We start from the raw sequence: 22,530 nt of genomic DNA on the forward strand, positions 1-22,530 counted from the left end.
ACTTTGCATTTACCCACCAGGTTGTAATGCTCAGCCTAGTGAGGAACATGCACAGGCTCCTTGTCCCCATTTGATCGCCGAACCATGGTGCTCAGACCAATCACAACGCTGCATTGCACTGTGGTAATTGGCTTTGGGGAACCAATCACAACGCTGCATTTCAGCATTGTGATTGGCTTATTGGAACATGCGAAAGAAGAGAGGCGGTGGCTGCGATTTGCCCACAGATCCATTTTCTTTCGTAAAAAAAAAAAATCTATTACCACCCCACCTCTGTTCCCTATCAGCCGCCACTGGCAGCCGCTTCGTATTTCCCTTGAATGCGCTGCCCCCAGGGCCTTATGAGTTTGCGGCTTCCCTGGGGGCTGCACATTCTTTGTAATTCGATGCACTGTTCTTATTTGCGCCAGGCACACCTTTTGAAAGGTGCGCCAGGCACAAACAGGGACAGTGCGCAGTATGTATAGTACAGGCTCTGGTTGCTACAGGAAGCTCCGTAGGTCAAATCTAGTCTACCTAAGGGAAAGGCATTCTAAAACGTCTACCTTTGCTTGCTCATTCTCAAGTAGCTATAGAGATTAGACTGATTCTTCAAAAAGCAGACTGAAGGAACACCTGTTTCTGATTCACTAGTACATCATGTGCGAATAATTAAACGTTTCATGGAACTGTAAATAGGCTGACATCGTCCTTCTCCTTTCTCACTCTCCACGTCCTCTGATTTAGTGATGGGAGCGTATCTATCTACTGCTCTCTCTGTCCTCTCGCTTCCCTTGCCCCCTTTCTATCACTCACTCACACTGTAACTTGCAATGCCACAGAGAAAGGAGCTATGCACCCTTAACATTAAAATCAAGGCTTCTGACCTCTAAAAAGATAAAAAATTATACATGAACGTATAGGTGCCCAACTATGACCTCTGTTGATGTCTTGAACATACTATGTGAACAAAATGGAGAATATTTATTTTGACAGTTTTTCATATTTGTAAACTGTAAAAAAAATCATTGTACAAAGCTTTCTTTATTGTGAATGGATCTGATGTTTTAGGAATGATATATCAAATTCCATTTGTGAATGGAATAGAAAAGAATTTTGTGAACCTACCCATGAACTAATAGGTTGTTTCACAAAATTCCAAATAGTAGTCCGTCACAGTTTGATCTACCTCATCAATATTCATGAGGTAGGTCGCAAATTGCAACTCACTTCAATTGAATGTCATCACTGGAATGGTGGCTACCAGGGTCAGCAAACCACCATGTCTGTTACTATATTTAAATAAAGCAAACTTTTCTAAAAACCAAAAATTCGCCAGGTTTTCATTAATGGAAACAGCGCTGCATTTAAAAAGAAAAGTGAACTTTAAAAAAAATATGTTTGGTAGCTGGCAGTAGTCCCCTAGACTATTCCCTAATCCCAAACAAACCTTTTTTTTTTATAGATAATAAAAGGGGAAGGAGTGCTAACATTTCAACAGTTTAGAAGGGGTGCCTTAAACACAGCCGTTCCAAATATCAATTTGTTAATCCTTTCTAAACCAATTTTGCGATTTGGTATCCTGTTACCTAATCGCAAAATTGCATTTAGTATATTAAAAAAATTAAAGACTTTGTGACTGAAAAGCGGCTTTGTACATGCGGCACTATGTTCATTCTGTAATTAAAAAACAAACAAGTAACAAGTGCTTATGTTGACTCCCTATGAAAAAATGTATAAATAAAAAAAATAAGATTTAAATAAAAATTTCTTTATTTGAACTCCTCTAACTCAGCCAATATGTTTCTTTTCCCGTCACACTGCTTGGGGATAAAATTGTCTACAGAAGAATCATGCCTACACCCTTCACAGCCAGGGTCAAGTGATGAGGATCTGTTTTTTATTGATCAAGGTTTGGCTTGATCATAACCAAAATAACAGTGTCTATGTTTACGAAGGAATACATTAAAGATATTTACATATAGCCTTTGCTGAATTATTTATTGCATGGCACCAGTGAGCTTTTCTCTCTTTGATATTGTCATGCATGTTTTTAGGTCTGGCTAGAGACAGCTATACCTGTCTGCAATAGCTTATGTAATAAAAAAATCAGTATAGCATGTTCTTAGCTTCTAATGCAAAGCACTTCCTGAGAAAATCTTGAACTGCTCTGCCTCAACTCTCTGTGGGTCAAGGGCTAAAGGGGTGTACTTCCTGCTAAGTATGGAGCTAATAGTAAGGTGGTGCCAGGGCTCAAGCTCTGCCCATTTTTATCCTATTTACAGGCATTTGATTCAGCAACAGCTGTGTCAGTCATCCTACTCAGTGGGACATTGCTAATGTTGACCCTGTGTCAGATACAAGAGGAAGGGTCTTTGCACGGAGTAACTAACCCCACTGAGAAATACAATAGGAAGACGTTTTACATTGTGAACTCTCTGACAAATGTAATAGGGCGGTTTTAACATTGCAAACCTTCTGACAAATACAATAGGAACTGGCATTATCTTGTGAATACTGTGACAAACACTATAGGAAGCAGTTTTTCATCTGAGGTCTGTAACTAGCACTAGAGGAACAAGTTACTTACCTTTAGTGATGCTCGTTCTGGCAGACACTCTATCCAGCGGCAGATTCCTTAGGTTTTGAATATTCCCAAGGTGTCAGCATCTATCAGGAAACTTTACCGCAGTATCTCTGTGTGCCGCAGATTGGCACCTTGTGGCTCCGAACTAACACTGCTCCAATCTGAAAATGAAGTCCGGGGTCTATATAGGCACCATTCCAATAAGCTGACGCCAATTTCTTTCTAAACTCCCCAAATGCAGAGCCACAAAAGCAAATTATTAGACAACTAGCTTACCAGTCGCCCGTTGCTGGAAATTTGAGGAAACTTGTTATGATAACATTGTGTAATTTTTATTGAAACGTATTCATTTTAATATGGAAAACATTTTAAAGTGTTGTTTTAATTCTGTTTATTTATTCGAGTGCTTGTGGATACACAGTATTTTTTGTTTTTCCGTCTGGTGCGTACAGGATTAAATCAGAAGGTTTTCCGACACGTGAGCTGGCCACATACAGTTGTCCATGTGAGAAGCACGGATTCTCCAAATGTAGTCCCCACACTTGCAGCGATTGTCCTTGTGCTTTGTTGATGGTCATTGCAAAAGTGAGTCGCACGGAAAACTGTAAATGTTCAGTATTGGAAAGATTATGAGGGCCCTGGGGGTCCGGGGGGGGGGGCAATATTTAGCAAATGTTTTTTGTTTTTTTTGTTTGTTTTTTTGCCAGAAACCTTCGCGGGAGTGTACTCAACAACTTTTAACACATTTAAAAAAAAAAAAAAAATTTATTTTGACATAAACCTTTGCAGGAGTGTACTCAACAACTTCCCAAAGTTTCATGCCTATCGGATGAATGCTCTAGTAATGCATAAAGGACAAACAGACATACTTTCGTTTTTAGATATATAGATATGCAGATTCAAAGACTTGAGATCTTATTGAAGTGTAGTGTCCAACCACAGAACAGGGAAGATGTGAGGGTTAGTGAGGTTTCTTTGGCTAGATAAAGTCTCTACCAGAAAGAGCATTACTGAAACCAGAAAGTCCTGCAGAAGCAAGCGGGAAAAATGTCCCTCTCAGCGAACCTGGTTATTCAGGCACCAATGTTTCATGAAGTTTGGCCATGGTAGAATGAGCATGCAGTCCATCTGGAGGCTGCTTCTTTGCCAAAGCTTAGCAAATTTTAATGCAGAGGATGATCCAGCAGAAGACGGTTCTCTTCTGCACTGCCTTGGCTTTTTCTTGCTCCAGCAGACCCCACAAAGAGCAGATCATACACATGGTGTACTTCCGTATGACACATTCCTTATTAGGTCTATTGTGCAATATGTTGCATGTCAAAGGGTTCACTTTATTAGACGTGCTAACCTCAAATAATGGCATATATTAGCTCACAGGATACAAAGGGGAGATGTCTTCCAAGTATACAGAGCAAGTTTACACTGTGCACCGTTCTAGTCAAATTATATGATCATGTTGCATTTTCTTTGTTCTGCAAATTCTTGGCAAGCTAACATTCTTATGATTATATATTACAAATTAATAAGCAGTGAAACCAAGAAGGTGCAATCACTTTTTTATTCTCAGCATGCAGCGTGCATGGAGTGATTTTGCACCAGCATAAATGTACGGGTAGAACCAGGGAGTTAGTTCCTTGGTCCTGAAGAAAAGCCGTGGGGATTAGCTTGAAACACTTAGACAACTAGAAGGGCAGGTACATTATAACCTATATTTTATTGCTCTCTCCCCATTTTTTTTTACCATACTACCTGGAGGTCAGATTAAATAGTAGTATTTTCCTACCAGGCAGTTTTTTAATCTAACACCCAAAAGCACTCCTACTCAAATTTACCTCTCATCATTTAGAGTACACCACTCAATGCCTCCATGTAATTCATAAGTTGCAGCATACCCTGTTGCGCAGCGGCACAAGAGGAACCCTATGATGAAGCATGCCACCAAGGGGCAACCCTGGAGAATGAGGGCTATATAAGAAAACCAAGAGTTTTCTACCCTTTCTGTGAAGGGTTAGCATAAAAGTACGGACAGGCTCTCTTTTCTGATGATGTTACACACTAAGACTAAAGGCTTCTAATCTCAACCTCCCCCCGATGGTGACTCCAACGCAGAAGCGACGCAACGGTCAACACTGTCAGCTCAGGTTGGGGAAGGGTAAAGGGTCTGCCACCACTGCAGAATTTCTGCAGTCTTCTCCAAAATCTGAATGTGGTGGGAGAGTCCACCTGATTTTGAGCCCACCGGGACTTCAGATCCCACTGCAGAGACCTCATATGCCACCTGACATGATTGACCAGCAGGGTGCAGAAGGCCATCAGTCCTAGCAGCCTCAGCATCGACCTCACAGAAAACCAGGAATGAGGCTGAAAGATCGGGATCATAGCCTGAAAGTCCTGGACACTCTGCCGCCGCCTTCAACAGCCAAACATCGAGGTAGGGGAAGACCGGCACCCCTGACTTCCCTAAATGTGCTGACACCTTTGCCATAACTTTCCTGAATACTTATGGGGCAATGGGGAGTTCAATAGGGAGACCAACAAACTGAAAATGCTCCTCTTCCACCATGAACCGCAGTTAGCGCTGATGGGCTAGCAGAATGAGTATATGGAAATAGGCATCCTTCATGTCCAACACCACCATCCAGTCCCCAAGGTCGAGGGTAAACAAGACCTGTGCCATAGTGAGAATTTTGAATTTCTCCTTCCAGAGCCGTTAAGTGGGTGCGGGTCTAGAATAGGCCAAAGACCTACGTTCATCTTGGGCATCAGAAAGTAGCAGGAATAACAACCAGATCCTATCTGGCACAGCCACCATCTCGACAGCCCTTTGGCCAAAAGGGCTTGTACTTCCTGCTGCAAAATGGAGAGATGGTCCTCCATCAGAAAAGAAAGGGTAAGGCATACCTTGTGTGAACAATCGGTAGGACCCATCTGTCTGATGTGATTGCTTGCCAACCTAGTATAGAATGGGGGGGATTTGGCCTCCCACTGGCTTGCCCTGTCCCTGCAAGGGCACACTAAAGAGGTCGGGCAGGTGGGGCCACGAGGATTTGGTAGGCAGGGAGGCTAGCTGACCTTGGCTTTGAGCCAGGCTGTGGGGTTCCCTGGACAGGTTGACAGTAAGGAACACCACAACCAAAGCAGCAAAAGGAATGTTGGAACTAATTTGATTGGTGAGGAGGGCTGGAAAAGCCCAGAGAGTGAGCCCTGCTCTCCATAACGCGCCCAAGGGCAGAATCAGCTGTTTACCCAAACAGATGAGTCCTATCAGAAGCCATGTCCTTCAAGGAAGGCTGAACATTGCCAGAGAACCCAGTCGACTGCAGCCATGCCTGGAGGTGATCCTGCTTCCTTTGGCCCACCCGAATGAAGCAGTAGCTTCAAAGCCACAACGAATTGTGAACTTGGCAGCATCACAACTATTTTGAATGCCTAAGATAGAACAGAATGAAGGTCTTCAGGCATACCAGGTAGGACTTGCACTGCAAGTTCCATAGGTCATGTGAGTAGCATCCCAACAAACAGCTAGCATTAACAGATTGAATGGACAAGCTTATAGAAGAAATGACACCCTTGCTGAATGTTTCCAATTGCTTAGATTACCTATGAGAGGGAATAGTGGGAAATGTATTTGGATTACAGCGCTGGTGGAAGCCTGCTGGGCTAGACTTTCTAACGAGGGGTGCTGCAAGTGCAAGGGGACGGGTGATGGCATCTGGCAATTTACTTCGGGGCCAGAGCAAGGTTTGGCCCAACCCCAATAGGGTATCCATCAATGCCTTGTTAAAGGGAAAGAGGGGCTCAGAAGATGTTTGCCCCAGCTGGCTGATTTCTTTCAGGGCATTGGTCTTGACCTCCAAGCTGGGGAGCTGGAGGTCAAACACTTCGGCTGCCCTAGGCATTACCAAGGCATAGGAAGCGGATTTCTCTTTGGCTGGTCCAGGGGGGGGGGGGCTCGGGGGCAGATCAGTTTCTGAGAAGGTATTGAGGCTACTTGCCCCGTGTAAATCCTTGTACCTGTTGTCATCTTGGTCAGACTGAGCAAACTCTTCACTCGGGTCACAGTCAGTATCAGAATCAGTATCATAAAGGAAATGCAAAGAGTGTTGGTGAGCCTGTGGTAAGCCAAGTGGGGGAGGAGGCTGCTCTGCCACATTGGGCCACGGAGTTGGCCGAGGTCAGACCGGTGCCGCTTTGGCTCCGGAAAGGACAATTGGTACCAATTCTTCAAGTGGCGAAGTCGGCATCAGCATCAACATGCCCAGGTCTGTGCTGAGGCATGGTGTGTGCAGCAAAGCCGGATGTAACTCAAGTGTGGAGGGTCCAGCTGATGCCAAGTGTGAACCCACCAGGGGTATCCCAGGTGTAAGACCTCTTGGCTCCTAAAGGTGCACCAGAGGGATTAGGCATGGATCAAAAAAGCCAGAGCATGACTGTGCGAAACTCTTTGATCAGATACGGCGTAGTTGAAGGCCCCGGGAGGTCGGGTTAAACTGAAACCAGCTGCAGGGTCGGCTCTAAAGTTAGCTGACTTCAGGAGTGGGATTGAGAAGGGGGGCACCGCTCCAATGTTTGGTCGGGCAAATGCGAGTGGCACAAAGGAGTGAAAAGCCTATTTGAATTTCTTGTGTTTTTTATGCTTATCTGAGAACTTGGAACACAATGAAGATGGACCTCTGGAGCGACTCGATTGACTCCAGGAGGAGGAACAAGACTAATAGTGGGTCTTGGATGTGCAGCGGGACTTGGAATTGACCCAGTGTGGGGTCTTCCTATGTTTGGTGACATAAAGGTTTGCCTCATGGCCCCTAATGGCTAACGAAATCATCAATGTGAAGTCGCTGTGGGCCTTGGATTTGTAGCTCAACCACAAGCACACCTGATGGGCATCTGCCACTGACATTTTTTGCGACAGTCCTAACAGGGCTTGAATCCTTCTGTTTTAGGGGATGATATCCCTTGCACTTTGGCAGAAGAAGAGATTTGCATTGTTTATAACAGAGAAATTCTCACAGATCAAACCTTTTTACATAGTTCTGTAGTTCCAGAGGGGTTATATAGGTTTCTTTTGAATTTTGTACATAATCAATTTTATGTTTAACATTTAGTTGTGCATAAATGAAAGTACTTTTTCTTTTAAAACTGAGCACCAGCCGGACAATGATCTACTAAGTGCTATTTAGTAGTTTGTAAGCCTTGGATTGTTCTGCCTCGCTTTGCTGAGGGACAAGTGCCAAAAAATGCAATTGGTGCTCAATTTGGGTCTAAAAGAAATGTAACCCCAGGATGCCAGTGGCAAAAAACTCCAAATGTTACAATTGGACCACACATCTCTTATTTCCCAGGAACCCATGCCCCAAAACAGTTCTAACCATGTGAACTGCAATGGATGAACTGCAATGGAGGTACGTAGTCAAAGCCCTCTATCCCATTAGAAACCAGGACAGGAACTGTCCATATCCTCCACTGACCACTGCTGTGACACAGCAAGCCCCAACAGTTGCAGTTTCAGCTGCTCTAAAAACAGCAGTAGCGTGGCATGCCATGAGTGCCAGTAGGAGGGTTGGTACAACACAGCATTGCATGCTGTAGATTCCCTACTCCTATGATGGCAGAGGTGTCCACATGTAATGATGCAGCAGCTTATGAAGTGGGCTGCTGGTCAATGTGTGCTGCAACAGACAAATGGCTAGGCCATGGTTAAGTGTTCCATTCCTCTCTCTCTCTGTGGTGATTACAATATGTGTTGTTTTCACTGCTGCTAAACTTCCAAAGCTGCTGTCCTTCAATCCCAGTGGATGATGACAGTGTTGACTTGGGTCCATGTTTCTCTATGCTGGTATATGTAATGTATGAGCATGTCTCTCTTACATGTATGTTCCATTATGTGCTCGTCAGCACATTAGCAACAGAGCAAACCAGCTTGATGGCAAACCAGCTGCTCTTGTCAAGCTCACTGTACTTCCCATGTGCCCTGTGCATCAAGAGTGCTTTGCTGCACATACACCCTATCTGTGCACGCAGGGTGATTGAAGGGGCATTGGGGTTGTTGCACTAGCTGCTATTTAGGAATAGTAGTTAGAGAAAAAAGTCTGCAAGCACTAAGGAATGTGAGTAGGGGAGGGCTGAGACTGTTCACTGGTGTTTATGATACTTGGTGACAACAATAAACACAACGAGTTGTGCACATGATGTGGGAATCAGTGATCCTTTCAGGGAAAAGTTGGTGGGTTGAGCCAGCAGTCAATTAGTAAGGGGTATGGATTGTAAATAAATGGACACCCTGGGTCATTAATCCCAAATCAATCCTTGGATAGTCTCATTGGAGAAACAAACTGTCAAGGCTCACAGGCACCGGGAAAGGACATTACTTATGAATTATTGCTACAAAGTCATTTCAAGCACTCACGCCCATCACAGACTAGCTTTCACACTCTACCAGGGGCACTCTCTGACACCCCAACAGAGAACCTGTCACACAATACCAGAAGCATTCTTGCACCCCTCATATACTAACAGTTTTTCACTCCCTACCAACTGCAGTCCAACACTCACCAGAGTAGAACGAGGATATTACCAGATGCACTCTCACAACCCTCACAGACTAGTCGTCACATACTACTGTTGTAAATGAATCTAGGACCCTAGTGTAATTTTCACGATTCATGCCCTTATATAGGTATACTTTATCATATCCTTATATAGGCATAGAAATCACTACCATATTTGGCCTAAGCCATACAGCCCAAATACGGCATGGCTACTTCCACTAAGTTCCGAGAATCAACAACAATTTCTTGGAAAAACCTGCCTTCAGCAGCTAGGGACTTCCCCCTGCTTGAATATTAAGTTCTCCAAGAACTCCTGGCGTTTTCCAAGAATTTAGCCTTTGAGTGACGTTATTAAGTCCAAACATGCGTCAAACTCGGCACCTTCAAAGTATAAATATGCCTAGGTTTGCCCAGAAAAACACACAGTGGTTTGGAGCAGATCGACTATCTACTTGCCCAATGCCCTGCAGCAGCAAGTGCCGAAGGAAGCCGACCCTCCAACTGACGCACTGAGAGAGACGCTGTCTTTTCTCTTGCTGAGAAATCCAGCTCTAGTGCGTCCGGCTTACCCTTGCGGGTATCTGGGAAATCGAGTCCTGAGAGAGAGATACAAGACCTCCTTCATTTTAAAACCAAGGTACGGAGCTGATTAGACCTCTTAGAAAATTCTTGGAATAGATCCCTGGCAGAGAACTACTAAACTTAGGCTATTCCTCACTTACTTCTTCCTTCGTACTAGACTTAGGTTTGGTACATCGGGGTAGGCGTATTTTAGAAGCACCAGTTGAGTACTTTTAGTCATTATTTATTACTGTATGTATGTTATACATTTTATGCACTTTATGGCTTAGAAACCATATCATGCTTTTACAGTACTACTTTATAATATGTGTGTATTATATGCCTTGTACTTTATAACCAGTATTATAATTGTAGCAGTTCATTTCCAATGCTTGAGAAAGAAGACTGTTCAATAAATATTTTTATTGAAAACGCCCGACTCTCTATTTCTCTGCATCTCTGGTGAAACGAAGCATGCACAATTGACTGAGTAAAATAGTTATCTATTGTTTCCGCGACTCTAGAGATTTGATTTCTTATTCTTGGGAAACAAAGTTGTCATGTTTATGCGGTTGTCAGAAACTAATCCCTTCTTGTTTATTCGAGAAAGTTTCTAGTGACCTCTGAGCTAGCTGGCACTCACTATTAAGTTTAATATATTCGGTAGAGACCTAGTCGACCTCAGTCCTACGTCTAAACTACAGTATATAGTATTCCAATGTGCAGAGCCTATTGGGAATATAGGAACTACACTACACTACCAACAACTTTCCTTCTCCTTACAGAGCAGCAGTGCACACTAGTGAGAGCACTCTAACAGCACTCACTTTTAACAACTCATCTATCATCTCTCGAAAAGTATCTGTGTCAAATCCCAACAGCACATACACAGCCATGTCACAGTAACAGTAGCACTCTACCAGAAAAAAATCTAATTTCTCAAAGGCTAGTAGTCACACACTACTGGAAGCACTCTCACAACTCTTACAAACTAGTGGAAAATCTGATAGGGCTGCATGATGATTGAATGTGCCTATTCATTGATTGGTGAGTTTGTATGTGGGTAAATGGATGAATGTAATAATAAGTCAATGAGTTAATAAACAGATGCACGAGTGCAAGGATAGGTGACCAAGTGCATGGGTGATGAATGACTAGATACAAGGTCAGAAGTATGAGTGTCTGCATGGATAAACACATCCAGGTACTTTCACTAATACGCCAGACGTATTTGGCTTTTGTAATGCTTGTTAATATCATAGTACCTGTGTCACCTGAGAAGAGAGTCCCAAATAAAATTGGCCTTTTTACAACAGAACGGTTGTGACAACGCAAATGCACAAATTAAAATGCATTGGTGAAATGTATTTTGTGCATTTTAAAAAGGACAAATAAATAATAATGAGAGACACGTGTAGGTTATGTTGCCACAACATTTGCCCGATCTTTATCTCACGCCTACGACCGTGGTATCTTCTCTGAGACATTTTTGGCATGAAATGAAATATTCTCTAATCATAAACATATGTTGCAGAATTAAAACCTAAACAACCCACATTAACCTTAGACATACTGTAAACACTTATACAGAGTTAATACAGGACAAATTGCTAAATATTTGAACTACTTTACTTTTACACATACTTTTCTCAAGTTTGGACACTGATAAAACAATAATAATAAGACCAGAAGCATTTCACTAACAAAAAGTGAAAACCACTGTAAGATATGAAGAACATGTGTGTTTAATTCAGACCAGGACATTCCCTAACATGATGATCTGCAGCACCTCTATATTATTAACAAGTATACCCTCCTTTGGAAAGGGAGTGATTTACACTATGAGTAATATGTTAATGTTTGAAATATGTTGTCCTGACATAGACAAGAAATTCCTACCTTTTTAATTTATATGTGGGCCAAAAAAATCACTGTTAGCTGTCTCCACATAAAGTGTAAATAATAAAATAAAATTAATAAAAATAGCTCTTGGTCACTGTGAATAAGGTTCTGGTTACAGAAGACAAAAAATAGACAATATGCAGTATACCCTAGAAAAATAGGCACTTTTTTATGAATGATCCCTTTCTTAGAATTCTATGGGAAACCTATGATGAAGTGGACTCAATGATCTAGCAGAATCACCATTGCTGACTCCCCTTCCTATCCCCTTCAAACACCACATTAAATATATCATCTAAAACATAGAATCTGCCCTGTTAAAAGGTAGTACAATGCTAGAGTGTAATTTGATAAAGATTCTCAGGGCAAATATAAAATGAGAGATCAGCTTTATGATTTTAAGAGTAGGGTTGGCCAACATTAGAATTATGCTGATGAAATTCAAGAAATTTGTACATTTCCTATTACACGAAAATCATGACATTTTTCCTGAATTTAGCATTACACAATTTGCATATTTTACAGCCAAGGGACAGTGGCTCACACAGAGTATACCTCAATGAAGTTTCCTGCTAGTAATTAATGTGACTTTTTTTAAATATGATATTAACTTATGTGAAATGTTAACTTGTGATAAGGACAAAACACATTTCAAGTAATTTCAGAAAAAAAACATACACAATTCCACAAACCGCTACTTACTAGTAATTAAAGGAATAGCTAAATCTTATAAACCAAGACATTTACATACACATAAAAGACATGATATTTGCATGTATAAGGATACATGACCAAGTGGAACCTCTTCAGTGTGAGAAACATGTTCTAACTACTTGTGCTGGGAAAGTAGGCAGAATGATTTCATGTAATAGTCAGTGTACTCATCAGAGAAGGGGTTTGACATTAGTCCATCTCTGAGACGAAGGATTATGGTCAATTGGTTTGAGTTGGATGCACGTCCTAATCTTTCTATAGGACAACAGTTTTGGGAGATATGGCATAGAAACCTTGTGGGGGAGGGTGGGGGAGAGTTGAGCTTGATACCAGGTAAAGATAGCACTATTAAACTTATCTAAATGCGGGTTGAATATTAAGGCTTCAGACACTTACGGACTCCACCCCAGGTCCTGTGTATTCACGTAGAGTATTCCTGCCCTGGAAACGGTGGCGGGAGTTGCTGCACGAAGATGACTGATTTCAAAGAGGAGTCGCATTGAAGGAGTTAATGATATCCGCTCATTGCTGGCGAGTGTTAATACCTGTACAAGGAAAGCACTTCACCATAAGAACACAAAACACCTTGAAAAGTAACATACTTCCATTAGGAAATTTCATCTGCATGTGGGTCTGCATCCTTCATGTGGCAACACTAATAATGATAATAATAACAATAAATAGAATAATAATCGTAACAATATTAATAATATTAATAGTAGTGTTAATAATAATAATTTCATCGATAACAGTGATAAAATCCCTACTATTAACAAACATAATAATCATGATAATAATAGTAATAATAAAAAAAAAGAAAATGCAGACACTTTCAATATTATGTGGTTTAATTCTATTCAATCATTAAACATACAATTTTAACCCTGAATATAATCACATATTAATGCACAAAATATAGATTTTGTTTAATTAATCAATGGTTTACAATTACGTTTTGTAGCGCTTGGGGTAGAAGTTGACAAATCTATTTGCTTTCCATCAGTTAATTTTTCCCTTGATTGTAGCCTTGCTGGCGGCTCTCAGGGGCTTTCTTAAGTTTATTACACATTGGCCCACATGCATCATTGTAGGAATTTGCGATTCCTAAATTGCGAAAATTAAGGAATCGCAATTTAGGAATCGCAAATTCCTATGCATCAAAAAATTGCAAAAGTTTTTGCGATTTCCTAATTTTCCTTATTTGCGATTCCTTAATTGCGAATCGCAAATAAGGAATCGCTTTACATTGATTCCTATGGGCCAAGAGGCCCATAGGAATCAATGGGAAGGCATTCTCATTTTGCGAATTCGCAATTAAGGAATCGCAAAATGAGAATGCAATTTCAAGAGTGCAGGGGGGGGTCCAAAGGACCCCGCCTGCACCCCTGGAATGTCATGTAAGTACATTTTACTCACACACATGTCCCAAGGGCATGTGTGTGTGTAAAATGTAAGTTTCAAAAATGCTTTTTTTGCATTTTTGAAACTTTTCGCAAATTACCATGAAGGTTCACTTCATGGTAATTTTCCCCTTCCTAATCGTGAATTCGCAAATTAAAATTAGTCATGCATAGCATTTAAGAAATCGCAAAATTTGCGATTTCTTAAATGCTATCGCAATTTGAGAAATCGCAAAAAATTGCGATTTCTTAAATTGCAATAAATGTAAAATAAATGATGCATCCCAAAAAGTGATTTTGGAATCGCAAATGGCCGAATTTTGCGATTCTTTTAGTTTGCGATTCCAAAATCGCTTGATGCATGTGCCCCATTATTTCCCCACCATGATTCCTTCAATTGACCTAATATACTATGGATCGATTTGTTAAGAGTTGCAAATCATAAATTATATCTAGCAGATTTAGGGGCTTATTTATGAGAGGCTTGCGCTGCCGGAGTGCCACTTTTTTTTACACATGGGCAGCGCTTGCCTCTCAATCAAATCACCAAATGCGATGCAGTGCGCACAATGAAATTCGTTTTATTTATTTATATGTTTACTTATCTGTTAAACTCCATAATCCATACAAAACTACCCCCCACCCTGTCCCTCCCCCTCCCCACGTCACCGCCCTGCAGGAACTCCTACTGCCGACCGCGGCTGTTAATATTGCATCTTTCAGAACTGGGACTGGAGAAAACTCATAATGGATGGGAGTCCTATTGATCTTTTCAAAAGTAAATGGCAAAATAATGGTGTTGGGAGTTAACATTGAATATTCAAGTAAAAAGCCTCCACTCAGGTACAGATTCTCACAGTTCGTTTTGTGTGATTCTAATGCTCGGATATTTTCTTTTTAAATTTATAAATGCGTCTGAATACCACTGTTAAATGTATGACAATAATTAAAACACATGTAAGAGTTATGCATCGCTGCTGAGGAAGCATTTATGTAACAACATGTATTACAACTAATTATATAAAGTATATCAGTCCCACCACAAACTTTCTGCCAGCTTTTTATGAGAATAAACAATCATTACAATACTTATTTCATTATTTCTTTTAATAGTTTGTATACAGTGCCTTATTGGCCAAAGGGCATTAACCTCATCGCTGCGGCGGTAATTTTTCCGCTACGTGGCTTTTTTAAAAAAGCCGCGTTAGATGAAGAGCTCAGCTCGTCATCCGCACACGCCCCCCGTGGCTGATGACGAGCTGAGCTCGTCATCAGCATCGAAGGGGTTAAAACACTTTACATAAGCAACATTTTGTATTAAAGAGGGTCAGATTTTTTATAAATAGGAGATTAAACGATTCACCTCGAATCACAGAATGTTGAGCCTTAAACTTGGATATTTAAGTATCAAGGGTATTAGTGGAGTGGATGGGGCATCCTTCTCATCCAGGTTCAACATCACCCTAATGAGGATCAAGCATGAGTTGATCTAATAACCTCAGATCACAGACAACAGGCCAGAGGTTTCAAACACTTTCTTAAGTGAGGAGAGATCCCTCACAGGGTCACAAATGTAGAGAAGCATATCATCTGCATAAACCTTGACCACCCTCTAGATTTTGTTTGTGTCATATCCCTCATGACAAGCATATAGACTAACGGCGCCATCACAATATGACCTAAAGAGACAGCAGTGGGCAGCCTTGGACGGTGCTGCATTAAACAGGCCTTTGGGATGATATAATTCTCCCTGTGCTGAATCTTACTATCCATGTATGTGGGCTGTATCTGTATGTATAAGCAGACCAGTCTATTGGAAAGACTTCCAGACATAGGGGTCATTAGGATCGCGGACGGACGTGCGTCCGTCCGCGACCCCTGAGTAGGAGGGAACCTCCGCATGGGCTGCGGAGTTCCCTCCTGTGCAATTAGGATGTGACCGTCACCCTGGCGGTCACATCTTCTATTTTTAACATTGCTGCGGGTGCGGCTTCAAGCTGCACCCGCAGCAATGTTAAAAATGCATGCATTGCATTTGTATGCAGTAAGTGGCAGGCACCGCGCGGTGCCTGCTGCTTACTGCATACAAATGCTGGGGGGTACCATAGGTACCCCCCATGTGCACCCCCCACCCCCCCTTCACCTATGGGGCCCGCAACGGGCCCCCGCAGTGAAGTTCCACATGCTTTTCCACGGCGGAAAAGCCGCCGCGGAAAAGCATGTTTCCAAGCACATCCTAATCTGGCTGACGGTGTCTGAGAGACACCGTCACCATATTAGTGCTTTTCCGCCGCGGTTGTAAGCCAGCCGCGGCGGAAAAGCTGCGGACGGAAACCAGGACCCACCAGCCATCCTAATGTGGCGGTGGGTCTTGGTGGGTCCGCAGAGGATTTTCCGCATCCTCCGGGCCGGCGGTGGCTTCCGCCGGCCTGGAGGATGCGGAAAGTCCTCCATCCTAATCAGCCCCTAAGTGTGCCTATCGAAGATAATAGACTATCAGCATTGGCACTCAATATTAGGTGGAATAAACTAACCAGTCTGATCAGGGTGCACTAATGATGTTAATATAGTTAGAACTCTACCGACTACAACCTTTACACACATTTTGTCATTAATGTTATGGTGGACCTGTTAGGTTCGAAGATCACCATCAGTTCAGTATCCCTTGTTGTTGGATGTGGGGTCTTTTCTGTTTACCAGAGCTGTAGAAGTCAACAAGCCATGGTATGAGAATTCCCACATATGTGTAATAAAATTCTATTGAAAATCCATCTAAACTGGAATTCTTACCCCTACTTGGCATCAAGATAGCCTTTCTAATCATGGGTGCAGTGACAAATGGCAATGATCGCAGCTTAGGTACAATACTACTGTCAATCCCACTCAGAACAGCTAGGTTAGTCAGTTTGTATCATTTAAAGCCGGTATGCATGAGCCACACAAGACGTTTTCAAACGTTTTGCCCCACTTCATAATGGTAGAATGCGCACGAGTGGAATTCAAGACATCCAGTGCATAATGTCTACAAGAATGAGTGTCGGTACCCAAAGCTCTGCTCAGAAGTCCATGGCTGGTGCAATTAAATGTTAGCCCACCCAACCACAAGGCTGCTTAGTCTTGAATCCACCTCATGCCTCTTTAATCCATCACTAGATACTTCCTGCCCCTTCATCTCATACTTGGAGGTTACTGCTTTCCCTCTTTGTGATGGTTTTTCTGTCTTTCTCTTCCTCCGTCTTTCCACTTTGTATGTTTTCCCTCTCTTGCACTTGGTACATGTGTAATGCAGAAAAATCAGTGCCAGTCCTCAAAAATTAGTGCTAGTAGAATGCACTGACAACCATCTGCTCAAATTAGGAACTAAGGACATCTCAATATATACAGGTGCATCACATGATGATATTTAGCTTCTATGAGCTCAGCATTCATCTTAGAGTACATTGCACATTTAATTTCCAGGGTGTGCAAAACACCCTCAACATTTTGTCATCTCGCTATTATTGACAATCCTAGCACCCACAACTGTCTTGAAGCAGACTTCATGCATCATAACTTTAAAAGCCTCCCACCCTAAATGCGCATCACAACTGGATACAGATGAGTGGCTTGCGCCAGCATACAGTCATTGTAGCAGGCTGGCAGTCAGGGTTCTGCATAGATATTTAGGGCCTCATTTACAAGAAAGTGCCGCAGAGTGGCACCACAAGCCCTTTGGCTGCACCACACTGCAGCACTTTCAAAGCACAGAGATGCGTCATATCAACAAGGATATACGGATCCCTTTGCTCTTCCCTCAACTGGTGCACAATTTGCTGCAATGCGCTGATGCAGGCACCCTTGCACCTTGGTACAAGGAATCCCTCGTCAAGGGGATGATTGTTTATGTGCAGGAAGGTGTTCCTTCCTGCACATGAACAATCTGAAATGGAATTTTTCAACTCCTGTTTGTGCTGCATTAGCACACGTAGAACTTGCAAAATGTCATGCATACAAGAGGAAAAAAACGAGGAGAAATTATTACATTTCTCCTTGTTGTGACTCCGTAGCATTCAGACGCAGTTCCAGGTTTACAATTTCTTAAAAATCTGGAAATGTGTCAGGTTCCATTGGTGTTGTGTCGGAACACCCACAGAACGCCCCCTTCACGCAAAGTGCTGCATGCAAAGGGTCCGTATTTACAAGGACAGGTAAAGCCATGCAGGGTGGCTTTACCTGTTCTTGTAAATATGGGGCAGCAAAATGCACTGCGGGACCATCACAAATAGTGATGCACTGGCAGGGCTTGTTAATAAGTCCCTTTGTTTCCAACAATAAGCCCATAACTTCCACTTTAACTGGGAACTTGTCCAATCTTGAAAAAAATGAGAGCTCAGAAGCATGCAGGTCAGTTTTCTGCCATAAATCACAGAGTCCCCACTGGTCTTAGTAAGTGCCTGAAAATGGGCATCTGTTTTCTCACTATTCATCAATTCCAGAGCTGGAAAGACCCCATTCAGAGAGGCTACGCTACACAGTTGAATTTGTCATTCCATAATGGGGTCCCTGTCTATCCCCCACCTGTTATCTAGGTTCATTATGTTCTTTGCTCTTAGTTTTATGTATGTGCTGGCAGATAGTCACCTAAGAAATGCTTCATCAATAAATTGTAGAAGAAATAAAGCGATTACATTTTAACATTTTTTAGAACATTGTTCTCTAACGACCACCGTATTAAACACAAGAAAGAGGATTTATTTAAATTGTATTCAGTAAAGCGTCTTTTCTAAAGTAAAAAAAATAATCAATAATGTGGATTATAAAAAATGGTGTCCTCTACTAACAAATTAAAGGAAAACATATTCCTACGTACCTTGTTGTCATCCATTACAGTATTCAGTGACTCAATCCACATAGGATCAATATCACCATCCAGTACAATCCATTTTGGTCCATCGTGAGATATGGCGGAAAGTTCCCTCATCATGGATGAAAACAAGCCTACAAACACAAAGCAACAAAGGCAGATTTTTAACCCTGTTCTAGAAACAAGCACACATAAATTTAAATAGCGAATTTCCAATACGTGAAAAAAATACCATCTTTCCATTCTCGCGTTGAAGGATGAAGAAATCCAAAAAGCTCATCTGTTGTCACAGCCTTGGGGTTGATATCATTCCAGAGGGGCCTTAGCTTCATCTTGGCGTAGGTCTTGTGCAGTGTTTTCAAAATCTGTAAAATGTAACAAAAACACATTTTACTCAATATAAACCATGTCTTATTAAATAAACATCAACATAATTACAAATCAACCTGCACTTCAGATTAAACATCGTTGACACTGTTCTTTGGTTTTAGGTTCCGCATTTGTTATTATTCTCAAAATCAGTAGAAACACTGAACTATTTTACAACTGTAAATATTGAAATTTCATTGGCATGTCAGAGCACTGCCACCCCTATTCACAAACCTAATGACAATGACTGAGAACTTTACTCTTAACTGTTAAAAGTAGTGAAAGGAAGATGAGCTGAAGCATTGTTCAGGTAGCAGATGTATGCGAAAGTCATCCTTTTGCACTGACCACCTCCATTTTTGACTGGTGGTAACTAACTCTGACTGTGCCTCGGGCTCTGCTAACCAGGCCCAGGGCCAGTGCTCTGATTAAAAGTAGGGCTCCCGGTTTTATGGTATTGAATTTTTTGATATTTCCATCTGTATTTATCCGTATTTATTTTTTGCTAATTTTATCTGCATTTATCCATATTTGTTTTGGGTTTCGTGGAAAATGAAGCTGAAATTAGTATATTTCTGCATATATTTAACCAGTAAATATGCACTCATGCTTGAATGCCTATTAGGTTTTAATGCTGTAAACACCCGCGGAAGATAAATCATTGCACTTATAAGAAAATATGCACATTTCGGTATCAACCATGTGCATATCTACTGCTGTTAAAGCCTCTATACCAAAAGTCTTTATTTTTTAGCCCCTATCAATCCACACAGCTATTGGCCTGGCAGTCAAGACAGAGAGTAGTTAGAATTACTCAAAAAGCAACCCAATTTACGTTTTTATTCACATTTAAAAATAAATACAGTCAAGAAAATAACTGTTTTCTGTCTGTATTTATCTGTAAAAATAGTTAAAAAACCGAAATAGGGAGCCTTAATTAAAAGGTATACGGTAATTAGGTGTAATTATAATTGGTACTGACAACCTACCTGTAAACCCTAGTATATGGTAGGGCATGTAGGTTCAGAGGCCCAACCGATTCAATGCACTTAAGTGTGCACTGCTGTGCTGCCTGCTGTCATTTTAAAAGCCAGCCCTGCTTTGCAAGCTTCTTTTTAATTGAAATTGTATGCAAGTCCGACTTCGGATTTTAAGGTACTAAAGTATTAAACTACCTTATTTTTACATATGTAACCACTAAGGTCTACCCTAGGCTCCCCCATGGTAGGGTGGCACGTACAAAAAAATAAGTAGTGGTATTTTAAAAGATCCTTTATATGCCCTGGTGAGAAAAACTAAAACAAATGTTTTCCTCATTGTAGCATTTTAGCTCAATAGGCTAAAATGGGAATACTTTAATAAGGCATAAATATTGAAAAGGGTGAGCTAAAATGATATTTCAAGGACTTAAAAGATTGGTAATAATAACTCCAACAACTTGTCACTGTTCAATTTATCGTAACTTGTAAAGAAAAGACGTTCTAAACTTCTTTTCTGTGAGCCAAAATCCAGCCTCCTAGCATCCTCTTCTGATTGGCAAGTCTTGCCAGGCTGAGCCAAACTGCTTTGATGAGGTGATAAGTGGCCCGCATAGAGGCAGAGGTTATCTGGTGGGGAGAATCTTCAGCTGCAGAGAATAGGCCAGGAAGGGGGCTGGGTAAACAAACTGATCTGCAAAGAGAGCAGGACAGTAAGGCTGGAAACCAGGGCTATCGCCTCTTCCTGGACCACCCAGCCAGATGCAAGCGCCAAGAATGGAATCCATAGGAGATCTGGAAGAGGAATGTTTAGGGAAATGGCCCACACCAGTAGGTTGGCTTAGCCAGATCTTAACCCCAAGGAGAAAGATTCTACATCTTGAAATTTTAAAGTATAGTGCTTTGTGAGACAAGAATATGCCACACTTTGGAGGAAACTGTCATACTTTTGAGAGGCAAGCTGTACCCCTTTTGTCAGGTGTGCCTCCTCCGCTTGTCACAACAGAACACTGTATAAATATGGTACAGCTGCATAGCAATTCAAATCCCCTGCCTGAAACTACAAGAAGAAGAAGGACTGCTCTGCTGGAAACCTGGCCTGCATCAAGAGGACTGCACTTGGAATGACTGCACCTACTGCACGCTAAGGAACTACAGCCCTAAGGACAGTGCCTCGTTTTAAAAAGATAAGGAGTGGGCTCCCTAAAAGTAACAGGTAAAAAGATCTCCACCTGCATCATCTCCAGCAAGAATAAGCCAGCTGACCACCTCAGCTGGACTGCATTGTGGGAACTGTGGCTTCAGTGCCCGAGGAGCAATTCATTGACTCTGGAACCTTGGATTTTGTTTGTGGACACTTTGAACCCCCAAAGGGAGCTTCAGGAAGCACTTCCTGAAGTTTGGAGAACATTTGTGAAGAAGCTCCAACAGATTGACTGACCCAGCGTCATGAGTCAAGCCAACTATGTTGAACCGTGACCCGGCCTGGATTTCAGGTTCATCTCACAGAAAACTCTGGAGCTCAAGACTTCCAGGAGTTGGCCGAGGGCTACCGCTGAACCAAGCCGATGAAACTGCTGCAAATCCAGCCTGCTGGAGAGGCCCACTCGACGTAGAGAGAAAATCCTCCAGAAAAGTTTCTAAGTGTGAAAGTAAAAGCCTCCCGCTTAGTGTTGCTGACCAGGGTTTCATCGGGGTTGGCCTTAAACTTTGACTTAGTCCCTGTCCCGAAAAGATGTCCCACTTTGGCGCTATTGGTTTTTAAGCTCTAGAAAGTTTTTATTATTTCCAGAGCTGGATACCTCCAGTTCCCTACATTGAATTTTATTCATTTCAAAGCACCAACTGTGGAGATCTGGGCATGCCAGACCAGGAAAAAGTCACAAGTTCAGACTGACCGTGATGGAGTGCAGGCCGGCTACAGGGGCCCAGTTAGGCCCACTGAACAAAGTACCCGACGTTGCGAGGATTGGGTTCGAAGATGCGTTGCACAGATGAAGTGATTCATCAGATCAGCGATGCAGCAAGGCTGTGATTCGAGGGCCTGCATTGTCATCGAGGATCCTCTAGACGGGGTTTGTGATGCAAAGTCCGGCATCGAGGATTTATTGCACAGTCAAGGTGATACATCAGTTCAGTGGAGCTGCGAGGCCATAATCAAGACTATCGTCGACGAAGGATACGAGGGCCTGGGCCGAGGATGCATCACACAGCCTCAGCTCTGAAGACATTTCTGGCTGCAGTGGCAATGCGGGTCTTTGACAACAGTTCTAATCTACGCAGCAGGGGAGATGTGTCGGTTCTGCACAGGGATGTGCAACAAAGGAGATAAATTGGGTCAGCTGGATCCACAGAGGCAGGCATAGCACCTTCAGCCCAGTCCAGGACTGGGGTGGCAACACTTGGCAGAGTAGACTCACAGATGGTAGGTGCAAGTGCAAGGTTTTTGAAAGCGTGTTATCTTCATGAGGCTTCAGATCTGGAGGCAAGCCTACTAGCCCAAGGAGTCAGTCTGGGTTTTGGGTTCAAGAGATGCAGGTCCAGTCTTTCTCAACCAGGCAATAGGGCAGCAGGTCAGTACAGCAGGGCACCAGTCCTTCAGAGCAGCAGTCCAGCAAAGCGGCCATTCTTTTAGCAGCACACTAGCTAT

The 22,530-nt window shown here is 42.3% G+C and overlaps 1 protein-coding gene across 1 annotated transcript in view; it reads right to left on the reverse strand.

Annotated features, from left to right (window-relative positions):
• LOC147731161 (dynein axonemal heavy chain 11-like) overlaps window positions 1-22,530 on the reverse strand; it is a 1,538,124-nt gene that overhangs the window by 1,431,392 nt on the left and 84,202 nt on the right. Inside the window, exons 5-7 of the mRNA XM_086956147.1 lie at window positions 18,767-18,899; window positions 18,541-18,668; window positions 12,688-12,836 (exon numbers count right to left, since the gene is read on the reverse strand). Coding sequence (XP_086812273.1) covers window positions 12,688-12,836; window positions 18,541-18,668; window positions 18,767-18,899 — 410 coding nt within the window. The remainder of the gene's footprint in view (window positions 1-12,687; window positions 12,837-18,540; window positions 18,669-18,766; window positions 18,900-22,530) is intronic.

The sequence above is a fragment of the Lissotriton vulgaris genome, chromosome 2_1 (genome assembly GCF_964263255.1).
Source record: "Lissotriton vulgaris chromosome 2_1, aLisVul1.2, whole genome shotgun sequence".
Taxonomy (NCBI): domain Eukaryota; kingdom Metazoa; phylum Chordata; class Amphibia; order Caudata; family Salamandridae; genus Lissotriton; species Lissotriton vulgaris.